Here is a 15000-nt window from a genome sequence, read left to right as displayed (position 1 = left end):
GCAAGCGGGAACATTAGAGTAAAACCAAGGACACTATTTTACCACTACCAATCACACACACAACACAGTGACTATTTACTCAACCTATCATCACTGTCTTTTGTATGGAAAAGCAATACGCAGAGTAGAAATGAGCAGTGGACTACTTCCTTAAAGCCACTCAAAATGGAGATGCATCAAGCCATCTTGTGTCAGACAATGACAGAGAGAGAGAGAGATAGAGTGGGGTCTGAAATTATTGACACCCTTGATAAAGACGGGCAATAATCACTATAAATAAATCAATCAAATAGTGAGCTATATTCTATGCCAAAAAAATTGGGAGATTGTATTATTTTATCCTAATACAAGTAATATTTTTTTCTCAAAAAGGTAGGGGTCCAAATTATTGACACCCCAAGCACGCAATGACTACATCAAGCTTATGACTCTACAAACTTGTTGGATACATTTGCAGTTCGTTTAGGTTGTGTTTCAGATTATTTTGTGCCCAATATAAATTAATGGTAATTAATGTATTGTGTCATTTTGGAGTCACTTTTATTGTAAATAAGAATAGAATATGTTTCTAAACACTTCTACATTCATGTGGATTATACCATGAGACATGCAATCGTGAATAATGATGAGTGAGAAAGTTACAGAAGGTACAAAGATCATACCCCCAAGCAGGGGCGGTGTGTTCAATAGGGCGATATGGGCGACGCACTGCCAAACGGGAAAAGGAAGGGATTTTTTTTCTAATCAATTATATCACGGCAACAGTAGTTATCAGTGTTGTAATCTAGACGTCTGATCTGCCACAGTGCCACTAAATGTCCAATCAGGCTAAAGTCGTGCTTCAAATGCCCCCCTCCCCTTTTGGGGCGATTTCAGTCAGGTTGAAAATCGCCCAGAAGTCTGTCATAGACTCCCATGTAAAATCTATTTTTTTCAAATATCAGAGCTTTCAATACAATCTCTATGGGTTTCTGAGGGCTTGCACTTACGCGCTTTCGTCATACGTAACATAACCATGAACTACGGGTAGCAGCGTCAATCAATTCACTACTACTATCAAAATGGCTAGGCTTCAGTGCAACTCGATTGTGTCTTTGAAAGAAGTTCCTTTTTGTCGGCGAACAAATGAAGATAAATTGGCAACGAAACAATTAGGACCTCCCAGACCAAATTTAATAATTCAACAGGTTTCTACTAAAGGGGGGAAGTCCTACACCCGAGGATTTTCCAAAAATTGGTACGAACGAAAAACCTGGCTAGCAGGCTGCGATGTAGCTAATGCAGTCTTCTGCTACCCCCTGCTTACTCTTTCACCCTGAAGGCGGCACGGCAGACAGCACCGCTTGGACAGCGACTGGTGTGTAACGGACATGCACCATCTTTCAGGAAAGATTAAGAAACATGACCTGTCAAAGACCCACATGGATAGCTGTTTGAGATTGTCTGCTTTGGGGAGAGTGAACATTCCCACTCAACTGGATGAGGGATACAGGCTAGCTGTCCGCCGCCACAACGATGAGGTTAGTGTTGATAATCACAAGTTTACTGGAGAACTGAAACTGACAAGGCTGACAAGATAGGACCCTTTTGTCCATTGTTATTGGATAGGAACATAACTTATAACCAGCTCCTGACCTAAATAGATCTTAGCACAACATTTTACTCAACATATCATATTCCATATTCACTATAACAAATATATTTACTACGACATTAGCAAGAACCGCCACATCCTCAGCCGGCTAATCCAGTGTGTGAAGTTTTGCGGAGTGTTTGAGTTAGCTTTGCGAGGCAAAGATGAAACTGAGGGCTCCACCAACCCTGGTAAGCCAACACTTTTGAGATCAGTCAATAAATGCTTCTGGTATTGACTTATATGCTGCCCCTGTCTTCATGTTGTTGCTGGACATATCTTTTTTAAAATGTGTGTAGGTCACCTAAATCATCAGAAAAATTGCCCCCCCTGAGAATTTTTTCAGGAGCCGCCACTGCCCCCAAGACATGCTAACCTCTCACTGTTACCAATAACACGGGAGGTTAGCATGTCTTGGGGGTATGATCTTTGACCTTCTGTAACTTTCTCACTCATCATTATTCACGATCGCATGTCTCGGAGGAGAGAAGACAACATTATAACTACTGTGTTCTTCTCCTCTCTCGTTCAGCATTTGCTATGGGGGAAGGGGGGATGTCTGTAGCAGAAAAGGAATGAAGGAATAGGTAAACGTCACTGCCTCTTCATGTTGTTATACTGTCGTTCCACTGCATATAATAGACTGTCAAACTGTTCTATCTAGACAGCGTTGGGGTATAGTAATTCAAATCAGTGTTGACTCAGATCCATTCTTCCATTGAGAAAATAACATTATACATTTTTTATTTGAGTGTTTGAATAGGCGATTGGATAAGAACATTTTGTATTTGGTTTGGGGGGGTTGTACTGTGATTGTGTACGAGGCAATGCGGTGAGACTGTCCGGGGTCAGAGCGGGGTCAAACAAACACACAGAAGTCTTAGCTGGGTGATTAACAATTGGTGGCAGCAGTGGGATCTGTCCCACACTAAACATTATAGAATGTTCAAAATATAGAATGCTCTGCTGTTCTATCTAGTTTATGTCCCTTCCCCCTTGATGGAAGTCATTCTCCTGCTAACTTCTTCCTCTGACACGCTACTCTGAAACAGGAGAGAACATCTCAAGGACAGAAAGGTGGAACTTCTAAGGATACTGTTCGTTACGTGCAGAGTGATACCATGAGTGCATATGCAATGGCTCACTATTCCCAAAAGTAGTGCACTATGTAGGGAATAGGGTGCCATTTCGGCCAGAGCCCAACACTCTTCCTAACTGACTCACGTCCCAGCCAACCCCTGCAGGATGTCAGGGTTTCAGTATCTGACTAGGGCTCCTTGTGGATGACTTCAAGGAACATCCTGCCTTTGTATTTTTATTTTTTAAGAAAAAGTGTCTGAAGACTAATAATGAGCCAAAAGGTGGTCTTTTCAGGGGAATTAGGCAGCGTTCGGTGCTTCCTCCCTAGGGCTAGCCAAAGCTAATCAGACACACATTATTAACACAGAATAAATGAACTCCATGATGATGAGTAGAGTGAGTCAGTGTGTGTGTGTGTGTATGCGCTCGTGTTTTTATGTGTGTGTGCAGAGAGTGTCATTGCCCATGAAACCTGAAAACACAGGCGCTAGCTAGGGGACACCATGCTAAAACCTGTCTTATGCTTCCCAGTCAAAACAGTTTGCGCATATATTATGACTAATTGTTGTGACCTTTTTGTTCATTTTGGTGATCGGAAGGTTTTTTTCCGGCTGTTCGCGCACACAATATTTTTGCTTGAGCGGCAAGTTTGGTAGTCGAGGTCTACGCCGCTTCGTCGGTGATTGGTCAACAGTACTACTCCTAGTAGGAGTGGGAACTATGGACAAGATTCTTCAATGAAGTGTTTGTTTTCATTCAACGAGACGACTAGTTTTCATGCAAATATTTTCACTTGAGAAATAATGCACATAGTTAGATGTAAAATTGCACGACTAAGACCTCTGCAAACCGCTTACATTCTTGATTTATCTTACTTTTTGACTATTTGAGAGTCTTACTGGGTATGTTGTTGCTATGAAAATGTATGCACTCACTAACTGTAATTCGCTCTGGATAAGTGCGTCTGCTAAATTACTAAAATGTAAAAAATGCTACGGCGTCTCAAGAGGGACAAACAGTAATATTGCCGAGTTCTGCTAGGAGCAAACCAAACCTAGTATGCGGGCGCCTTAACGCTAACTCGATCGCTAATTGAGTGGGGGACACCATGCTAAACTCTAACTCGGGCTAATTAATCTGATTATTCGTTGAATAATGGACCAGCCACAATGGGGGCCCGTTCCTTCTGTCAACGAGATCTGCTCCACAATGTTGACTGATTGAGTGAAGCGGCACGGCGCCTCAGAACGCACCCCCACTGAGTTTGTGCTGCAGAGATCAAGGCAGAACCGAACATGAGTTCTGTGTGTGTGAGGAGAGAAGGTGCATTCTGCTCCGCAACCGACGTAATATCAGGGAATCAGCGGACAAAACAAGATTTGCTTGATAACAATTAAGGCAGTTTAGTGATGTTGTGGTTGAGAGGGAAACAATTAACCAAACATGATTTCTCAGCTCTCTTCAGGCTCGTATCTCTGGATCGTACAGAGGAGGCTTTGGCCTGTTTCAGTGTTTGGTGTTTGTTAAAAGCCAAACAGCAACGCGCCAGGCATTTACAACCCTGCTCTACACCCTCTTGTTAAAACGGAGAGTTTGGAACTGGACACACACAGTCTATCTTCTCCACACTGCCTCAATTACAGTAAATGTCAGTGTTTTGATAGAGGTTAAAGGTTAGCAGTGGCCCACGGGGACTCTGCAGGCCTTCTTAACACAGGTAACGTGAGTGACTACAAAGAACAGACTGAAGAGTGGGAGGGAGTTAGCCAGGCCCTTGTAAAGAGAGGGATGGAGAGGTTAGAGAGGAAAGAGGAGGAGAGTGGGATCAGATGCTACTTCAGCTGGCTGTTCAAAGCCATTTGGACACACAGGTTGGAGTCCTCCGTGGTGTGAGAGCTGGGGGAATCATGGATGAAAAGACAGCTTCAGAAGTAGAGTTGTGTGTGTGTGTGAGAGGAAATGTGTGTGCTTCTTTGTAACAATGTCTTTCATTGTCGACCCAAATGATGTATTCATGTGTATGTGTATGGCCATTGTAGGCGTATGTATTCTTCAGTAGACCTACCGATGTTGCAGTGCTCTCCGGTCCAGCCCTGGTTGCACTCACACTTGCCCTCCTTGCAGACTCCGTTCTTGGTGCACATGGGGTGGCAGGCCTTCTGGTCACAGACCGTACCCGTCCAGCCCTCCTCGCAACGACAGCTTCCCCCGAAACACACGCCGTGGGAGCCACAGTCCACCGCACACACCTCTGTACACACACACACACAAAGAAGGACATGTTAGTGTCAGTGTGTAATGATGTGGAATCGCTAGCTAGTTAGCTGTTTGTGCTAGTAGTGTCCATTGTGCAAAGTGATGTCACCCGCTTTGAGACCTAGAAGTGGTTGTTGAAACACATTAATTACAAACAAAACAGACATAAGGTTTCGTCTATCTCTGTTTCAACTGTAGCCAGGCAGCGTCTCCGTTGGCACAATGCTTCGACTATTGTGTTTTGGGCTGGCAGTGGGGGGGTCGGGTGGATATGGTTGTCAGCCTGGTATTTCTCAAATAACACCTTGCTACCCTGACAAGTCTGTCCCCCGTGGCTGACATGGTGTAACATGAAGAGTCTGGGAGGTTTTGGAGGTGCTTGGGTGGGGCATGGTGGTGGGGGTGCATGGTCCAGCGGTGGGTTTGAGGTGTTGGTGTTGGTGATATGGGGTGTATGTGTGTGTGTGTGAGTGTGGGTGGGGGGGGGGCTAGTGTGGGCAGAAGTGTGATGATAGAGTATGGACAGTTCAGGCTATGAGAGTAGACGTGTTGAACTTTACCTCAGACAGGGTAAGAATAAGATAACGGTAGACACTAGTATTGGTAGACACCGTTAGCCAGCCAGCCAGACACAAGGATTCCCACTGTGCCTGAACCCCAATGACAACCAAACCAATCAACCACAGATAAATCAAACCTGCTGCAGTGGGGCCCATAGATGGACGCCTGCACACAATCTGGGCTTGTTTGGTACAGACTACCGACTGATGGAATGTTGTCAGTTGAGAGGGAATCTGTTTTTGTCTCTGTTCTGTTCTTCAGAGTTTAGACCATTTGAACCAGAAGTGTGCGTTAAAATTCCACCAATCACTTTTAGCTCTGAGTGGAAGTGACACTTCATTCTAAGCCTTTTTGTTGCAGTTACATGAAGAAGACAGGAACGTCTTTATTTATATGACCTTGAAATATAAACTGACGGGAGCGGTGTTTGAATGAATTGTTGTTTGCACAAAATATAAGAGCGAGAGACACTCAACATGACATTTTAGTCATTTAGCAGAAGTGAGTGCATACATTTTTGTACTGGTCCCCCAGGGGAATCGAACCCACAACCCTGGCGTTTCAAGCGCCATGCTCTCCCAACTGAGCCACAGTCTCAATTTGTTGTCTTGTGTCTGTCTTGGCAGGTCTGTACGTACAGACAGACAGTCCGGATTGCAGACAGCAGATGTCTGGCAGGGTGAAGACTATACTCAGATAGACACACCCTGGCTGACTACAGTATTTACCTCTTACTGAAATACTGTCCTGTAGAAACACACAACCCAGTAGAAAGGCTGGATGAGACCTGTGTCAGAGTTCAGAACAGGACAGATGACCGTAGTAATACTGGAACAAAATCATCATACAATGTTGACCACCTACAGTGCTATAACACAGGTTTAGGAGTAACACCATCTAAAGTGTTAGCACTTCTTGGACTCTTTGGAGGCAGTGACAAATAATCGACCATAGGACCGTTGCTATCAGACAGTGGCTAAGAGAGAGCAATTCCGGGTTGAAGTCAGTGGCTAGATAGAAGACATTGATTAAGCGGAGTTCTCTTAGACTAGCCATCAGTCAGTGGTAAATCTCTGAGTCATTCCAGGTACGACCACAAGACCAACAGACCCCCGACCGCTCAGTCTTTCTCTGTCTCTAAAGTTCCATAAGCCCCCTGGAGGGGCTTCTCTCAGTGTGGGCCAACGCTGCCTGTAGCGAGCTGCCATTACCACTGTGTGTGTGTGTGTGAGTGTGTGTGAGAGAGATAGAGAGTGCGTGCGTGCGACAGAGTGTGTTGTGTGTCAGGAAGTGGAGCTGTGCGTCACTGTCATCGCCGTGTCGCTGGGGCATGGTGTGTGTGTGTATGTGAGTGTGAGACGTGGCGGGCGCTGTCTGAAACAGGGAGGAGGGAGGGAGAGAGCGGCCTGGAGGGGTGACCAGACTGAGGCTCTGTCTGAAGGTCACTGTGGTCTCAGGCGGTCCAGACCAAACCGTCTCAGACAAAACAATAACAAACACAGAAGAGAATAGAGGTTTCTGCTAAACAACCCGCTTCTCCTCTCTTTCATTCCTGTTTTTCCTTTATTCCATCTGTCTAAGTAATCGTCTCGCTCTTTCACTCTCTTCTGGGCGATTCCACGCCAGGACAGCCAGAAAATATTTAGGTTATCTCCGATTTTTCTGGCAATTCTCACTTAGAAACTTCATTGGGAGGAAGGATGTTTGACATGCTTTCTACATTGTTATAATTTTTTTCACTCTGGAAAGTTATTGCACTTGTAGAGTATATTGTTCCAAACAATACGCCTGAACAAGATTAAAAAGGGTATTTTGTATATTTTACATATCAGAATCTAGACATAGTCCATATGTTAGACCACACTATAAGGAGTATAATGACACCAATATGTTGTCTGTATCATGTACGGTTCACAGATCATATGGTCTTACAAAACGCATGTATAGGTCTAAAAAGGGCCTAAGATTTCGACTTCCTCATGATTTAAAAAAACAAAAAAAGTGATAGAAATATCAAACATCCTTCCTGCCACTGAAGTTTATATGTGAGAATTGCCAGAACAATCAATATTTTCGGGCTGTTCTGGTGTGGAATGGCCCTCCATTCTCTCTCTCTTTTGCTCAGTCTCTCTCTTTCTCTCCAGCCCTCCCTCTCTGTTCTCTAGTAATTAGCAGTACAGTCTTATTTAATTTAAACTCAGTGTAATTACAAACCCGCGGCCTTTGCTCTCCCTCCACCCTTCCTTCTCTTTGCTGACTCTTTGCTAAACACAGCTATCTTTCAAATGAAAAATGGATCAGATCGATGTGCTCTCTCCTCTCTGAGCACAGTTAATATAAAAATCACACTGTGGCCTTCATAATAGCATTAGTCAACAAAGCAGCAGTGAAAAGAGAGAGATAAAGAATGAAAGAGAGAGAGAGATACAGAGAAAGGATATACAGTGAGGGAAAAAAGTATTTGATCCCCTGCTGATTTTGTACATTTGCCCACTGACAAAGACATGATCAGTCTATAATTTTAATGGTAGGTTTATTTGAACAGTGAGAGACAGAATATCAACAAAAAAATCAAGAAAAACGCATGTCAAAAATGTTATAAATTGATTTGCATTTTAATGAGGGAAATAAGTATTTGACCCCTCTGCAAAACATGACTTAGTACTTGGTGGCAAAACCCTTGTTGGCAATCACAGAGGTCAGACGTTTCTTGTAGTTGGCCACCAGGTTTGCATCTCAGGAGGAATTTTGTCCCACTCCTCTTTGCAGATCTTCTCCAAGTCATTAAGGTTTCGAGCCTGACGTTTGGCAACTCGAACCTTCAGCTCCCTCCACAGATTTTCTATGGGATTAAGGTCTGGAGACTGGCTAGGCCACTCCAGGACCTTAATGTGCTTCTTCTTGAGCCACTCCTTTGTTGCCTTGGCCGTGTGTTTTGGGTCATTGTCATGCTGGAATACCCATCCACGACCCATTTTCAATGCCCTGGCTGAGGGAAGGAGGTTCTCACCCAAGATTTGACTGTACATGGCCCCGTCCATCGTCCCTTTGATGCGGTGAAGTTGTCCTGTCCCCTTAGCAGAAAAACACCCCCAAAGCGTAATGTTTCCACCTCCATGATTGACGGTGGAGATGGTGTTCTTGGGGTCATAGGCAGCATTCCTCCTCCTCCAAACACAGCGAGTTGAGTTGATGCCAAAGAACTAGATTTTGGTCTCATCTGACTACAACACTTTCAACCAGTTCTCCTCTGAATCATTCAGATGTTCATTGGCAAACTTCAGTCGGGCCTGTATATGTGCTTTCTTGAGCAGGGGGACCTTGCGGGCGTTGCAGGATTTCAGTCCTTCACGGCATAGTGTGTTACCAATTGTTTTCTTGGTGACTATGGTCCCAGCTGCCTTGAGATCATTGACAAGATCCTCCCATGTAGTTCTGGGCTGATTCCTCACCGTTCTCATGATTATTGCACCTCCATGAGGTGAGATCTTGCATGGAGCCCCAGGCCGAGAGAGATTGACATTTATTTTGTGTTTCTTCCATTTGCGAATAATCGCACCAACTGTTGTCACCTTCTCACCAAGCTGCTTGGCGATGATCTTGTAGCCCATTCCAGCCTTGTGTAGGTCTACAATCTTGTCCCTGACATCCTTGGAGAGCTCTTTGGTCTTGGCCATGGTGGAGAGTTTGGAATCTGATTGATTGATTGCTTCTGTGGACAGGTGTCTTTTATACAGGTAACAAGCTGATATTAGGAGCACTCCCTTTAAGAGTGTGTTCCTAATCTCAGCTCGTTACCTGTATAAAAGACACCTGGGAGCCAGAAATCTTTCTGATTGAGAGGGGGTCAAATACTTATTTCGCTCATTAAAATGCAAATCAATTTATAACAATTTTGACATGAGTTTTTCTGGATTTTTTTGTTGTTATTCTGTCTCTCACTGTTCAAATAAACCTACCATTAAAATTATAGACTGATCATTTCTTTGTCAGTGGGCAAACGTACAAAATCAGCAGGGGATCAAATACTTTTTTCCCTCACTGTAGATGGGAAGGCCATGGCACAACTGTGTGAGAGAAGCTCTGTGAATGTGAATGACATCTCTACTAGATTTCCACGTAGTGAATGAGTAGTAGCTAACAAATGTCGTACTCCTGAGTTAATGAGAGGCTATCATGCTAATGTGCTAACAACATACCAAATGTAATACTGCTGAGTTAATGAGAGGCTAGCATGCTAATGTGCTAACAACGTACCAAATGTAATACTGTTGAGTTAATGAGAGGCTAACATGCTAATGTGCTAACAACATACCAAATGTAATACTGCTGAGTTAATGAGAGGCTAGCATACTAATATGCTATCAATGTACCAAATGTAATACTGCTGAGTTAATGAGAGGCTAGCATGCTAATGTGCTAACAACGTACCAAAAATGTAGTACTTCTGAGTGAAGGCTAGCATGCTAACAACTTATAACCTTTAACAACATTCAAACAACGTGCTCACACCAACAACGTACCGATGGAGCAGTCGGGGCCAGTCCAGTTGGTGTCGCAGGTGCAGGTGCCGCTTTCGCTCTGGTAGGTGCCGTGGCTGGAGCACTGGTCGGGGCACATGGTCTTGAGGATCTCACAGTTGGTGCCCCCCCAGCCTGGGCTACAGTGGCACTCCCCGTGGATACACACACCATGGGCTGAACAGCCAGGGTCCAGGCAGTCCACTGGAGGGAGGAGGGGGAGGAGAGAGAGGTTGATTTGGCTCAATCAATTCCCAACCAACTGCTGTCACTTTGGATTGTTCCACAGAGCAAATGTAAACATACAGTACACAAACACTCACTGTGGAACCGTGGAATTGTGTTTGTGTGTGTCGGTGTGTGTGTGTGTATAGTATTTCTGTGTTTGTGAGTGTCTGCTGATGCCCAGCAAGTTGCCTGGGGCTGATGCTTGTTGAGCTGCAGTTACTTCACTCTGCTGTGTTGGTGATGATGGGTCTTAATCAGTCAATTGACTACTGACTGGGTCACAGAACTCACAATAACATTCACTGCAAACTAATTACATTAGCATCGGTTTGTGGTGTGTGTGTGTGTGTGCAGATGATATACAGTAGAAGGAGGTTGGCAGAGATCAATTTTATTGAGCAGCGAAGATTAGATTTTCTCCTATAGGGATGCGCAATAATTGGATCTAATGTACAGACAGTGCTAGCCTTCTGATGGGTTGTTTTGTAGGCTAGCGTAGCAGGTACATGCCAGGATAATTTAGCTAATCTAATATTCTCAATTCTCTGTCAGTGTGTGTGTGTGTGTGTGTGTGTGTGTGTGTGTGTGTGTGTGTGTGTGTGTGTGTGTGTGTGTGTGTGTGTGTGTGTGTGTGTGTGTATGCACGCGCGCGTGTGTGTGTGGTGCATGTGTATGTGCGTGTGTGTGTGAGGTGAGTCTGTGTGTGTGTGTATCTCAAGCCACGCATCAACGGGGACAGCAATGTAATTATTTGCTCTGTGAAGTAGAGAGTAGCAATTGTTTCTGGAATATTGAACTATTAACTGGCGGGTAGCGATTATGATGGTGAACGCTGAGCAATCAGAGACTGACTGGCTGAGAAGGAAGGAAGAGGATGTGTCTGAACACACACACGTACTCGCACGCTAACGCAAGCACACACACACACGGACACATACACACACGGACACACACACACACCGAGGAGAGGGGAAAAAGGACAGGGCAGATCAAAAGATCCCTTTCGCAGGAAAAACAATGAGAATCTATGATCTCATGCTAATGGCTTAATACATCTGGGTAAGATGATCGAACCTATCATGTGGCCTGTTTATGCATCGCGGCCCTACAGAGTGACAGCAGCCAATACTTTTCATCTGGCCTATCTAGGCTTGGCGGTGCTACAGAGTGACAGCAGTCAATACTTCTGAAATGCATCCTTCCTTTCTCCCATCTCCCAATCACTGTTGATGTGTATAAGATATTCTGTAGGTATGGTACAATTGTCTATTGTCCATCTTTGGGCTTTCATCCTATTTCTACAATAGATGCATACAGGCTAATTTACTCTAAAGCACTTTGTGACAACTGTTGATACAAATACAACTTAGTTGATTGATTGATTGGTTGGATGATTGATTGATCTCTTACCTTCTTCACAGTTGTCTCCCTTGTATCCGGTGTTGCAGGCACAGATGCCCATGATACAGATGCCGTGTCCCCCACAGTGGATGTCTATACACTGGTTACTGGGCACGTCACACTCTGTCCCCTTCCAGCCACTGAAGCACAGGCAGCGACCCCTGGAGTACTGGCCGTTCCCACTGCACAGCACGGGGCACGAAGCTGCAAAGAGACACAGAGGGATATGTGACTACACACACGTGTATGTGCATGAATACACACACAAGCATACACATATACAGTATGCGCATTCACACATGCATGCACAGCAACATATTCTCATGAGATATAAGTTCCATTTCAAAGTTTTTGCAATATTTTATATAAACGTTTTTTTGTTGAAGTAAAATATTGCATATACGGGGGGTCACCAGGTTAATAGAGATATATACAGGGTGTCAACAGGTTAATAGAGATATATACAGGGTGTCACCAGGTTAATAGAGATATATACGGGGGGTCACCAGGTTAATAGAGATATATACAGGGTGTCACCAGGTTAATAGAGATATATACAGGGTATCACCTGTCACGCCCTGACTTAGGGGACGCTTATATGTTGAGTCAGGGTGTGTATATTCCTTGTTGTGCTTTGTCTATATTGTCGTTCTAGTATGTGTGGATCTATGTTGGCCGGTGTGGTTCCCAATCAGAGGCAGCTGTCGCTCGTTGTCTCTGATTGGGGACAATACTTAGGCAGCCTATTGGCACTGTCTAGTTGTGGGATCTTGTTCCGGTTAAGGTATGTTGTGTGTGCTACCTTGGACTTCACGTTTCGTTTCCTTTGTTGTTTTGTCGTGTGTTTAACAGTTAAAATAAACATGTACGCATATCACGCTGCGCCTTGGTCTGACCCGTCATTCAACGAACGTGACATCACCAGGTTAATAGAGATATATACAGGGTATCACCAGGTTAATAGAGATATATATATACAGGGTATCACCAGGTTAATAGAGATATATACAGGGTATCACCAGGTTAATAAGATATATACAGGGTATCACCAGGTTAATAGAGATATATACAGGGTATCACCAGGTTAATAAGATATATACAGGGTATCACCAGGTTAATAAGATATATACAGGGTATCACCAGATTAATAAGATATATACAGGGTATCACCAGGTTAATAAGATATATACAGGGTATCACCAGGTTAATAAGATATATACAGGGTATCACCAGGTTAATAAGATATATACAGGGTATCACCAGGTTAATAAGATATATACAGGGTATCACCAGGTTAATAAGATATATACAGGGTATCACCAGGTTAATAAAACTATTGAGCGTGCCGTCTTTAGCCAACTCTCTTGCTATCTCTCTCAGAATGACCTTCTTGATCCAAACCAATCAGGTTTCAGGACTGGTCATTCAACTGAGACTGCTCTTCTCTGTGTCACGGAGACTCTCCGCACTGCTAAAGCTAACTCTCTCTCCTCTGCTCTTGTCCTTCTAGACCTGTCTGCTGCCTTTGATACTGTGAACCATCAGATCCTCCTCTCCACCCTCTCCGAGCTGGGCATCTCCGGCGCGGCTCACTCCTGGATTGCGTCCTACCTGACCGGTCGCTCCTACCAAGTGGCGTGGCGAAAGCTGTCTCCGCACCACGCGCTCTCACCACTGGTGTCCCCCAGGGCTCAGTTCTAGGCCCTCTCCTTTTCTCCCTATACACCAAGTCACTTGGCTCTGTCATATCCTCACATGGCCTTTCATATCATTGCTACGCTGACGATACACAACTAATCTTCTCCTTTCCCCCCTTCTGATAACCAGGTGGCGAATCGCATCTCTGCATGTCTGGCAGACATATCAGTATGGATGACGGATCACCACCTCAAGCTGAACCCTGGCAAGACGGAGCTGCTCTTCCTCCCGGGGAAGGACTGCCCGTTCCATGATCTCGCCATCACGGTTGACAACTCCGCTGTGTCCTCCTCCCAGAGTGCGAAGAGCCTAGGCGTGACCCTGGACAACACCCTGTCGTTCTCCGCCAACATCAAGGCGGTGACCCGCTCCTGCAGGTTCATGCTCTACAACATTCGGAGAGTACGACCCTGCCTTACACAAGAAGCGGCACAGGTCCTAATCCAGGCACTTGTCATCTCCCGTCTGGACTACTGCAACTCGCTGTTGGCTGGCCTCCCTGCCTGTGCCATTAAACCCCTACAACTCATCCAGAATGCCGCAGCCCGTCTGGTGTTCAACCTTCCCAAGTTCTCTCACGTCACCCCCCTCCTCCGCACACTCCACTGGCTTCCAGTTGAAGCTCGCATCCGCTACAAGACCATGGTGCTTGCCTATGGAGCAGTGAGGGGAACGGCACCTCTGTACCTTCAGGCTCTGATCAGTCCCTACACCCAAACGAGGGCATTGCGTTCATCCACCTCTGGCCTGCTGGCTCCCTTCCTCTGCGGAAGCATAGCTCCCCCCTCAGCCCAGTCAAAACTGTTCGCTGCTCTGGCACCCCAATGGTGGAACAAGCTCCCTCACGACGCCAGGACAGCGGAGTCACTCACCACCTTCCGGAGACATTTGAAACCCCACCTCTTTAAGGAATACCTGGGATAGGATAAAGTAATCCTTCTAACCCCCCCAAATTGTAAAGTGGTTATCCCACTGGCTATAGGGTGAACGTACCAATTTGTGAGTCGCTCTGGCTAAGAGCGTCTGCTAAATGACGTTAATGTGCCCTTGAGCAAGGCACTTGACCCTAATTGCTCCTGTAAGTCGCTCTGGTTAAGAGCGTCTGCTAAATGACTAAAATGTAAAATGTAAATAAGATATATACAGGGTGTCACCAGGTTAATAAGATATATACAGGGTATCACCAGGTTAATAAGATATATACAGGGTGTCACCAGGTTAATAAGATATATACAGGGTATCACCAGGTTAATAGAGATATATACAGGGTGTCACCAGGTTAATAAGATATATACAGGGTGTCACCAGGTTAATAAGATATATACAGGGTATCACCAGGTTAATAGAGATATATACAGGGTGTCACCAGGTTAATAAGATATATACAGGGTATCACCAGGTTAATAAGATATATACAGGGTGTCACCAGGTTAATAAGATATATACAGGGTGTCACCAGGTTAATAAGATATATACAGGGTATCACCAGGTTAATAAGATATATACAGGGTATCACCAGGTTAATAAGATATATACAGGGTATCACCAGGTTAATAAGATATATACAGGGTATCACCAGGTTAATAAGATATATACAGGGTATCACCAGGTTAATAAGATATA

At 44.7% G+C, this 15000-nt stretch overlaps 1 protein-coding gene across 11 annotated transcripts in view; it reads right to left on the bottom strand.

The window, feature by feature from the left end:
* The window catches only part of tenm3 (teneurin transmembrane protein 3), a 274702-nt gene that overhangs the window by 85809 nt on the left and 173893 nt on the right, over positions 1 to 15000 (bottom strand). For all 11 annotated transcript variants that reach the window (XM_041868495.2, XM_045214458.1, XM_045214459.1 and 8 more), the window contains 3 exons: positions 11689 to 11883; positions 10054 to 10254; positions 4779 to 4964 (listed from right to left, as the gene is read on the bottom strand). In XM_041868495.2, the coding sequence (XP_041724429.2) occupies positions 4779 to 4964; positions 10054 to 10254; positions 11689 to 11883 (582 nt within the window). The remainder of the gene's footprint in view (positions 1 to 4778; positions 4965 to 10053; positions 10255 to 11688; positions 11884 to 15000) is intronic.

The sequence above is a fragment of the Coregonus clupeaformis genome, unplaced genomic scaffold (genome assembly GCF_020615455.1).
Source record: "Coregonus clupeaformis isolate EN_2021a unplaced genomic scaffold, ASM2061545v1 scaf0260, whole genome shotgun sequence".
In the NCBI taxonomy this organism is placed as follows: domain Eukaryota; kingdom Metazoa; phylum Chordata; class Actinopteri; order Salmoniformes; family Salmonidae; genus Coregonus; species Coregonus clupeaformis.
Note: the sequence above shows the minus strand (reverse complement) of the source record. Positions and strands in the feature narration are given on the sequence as shown.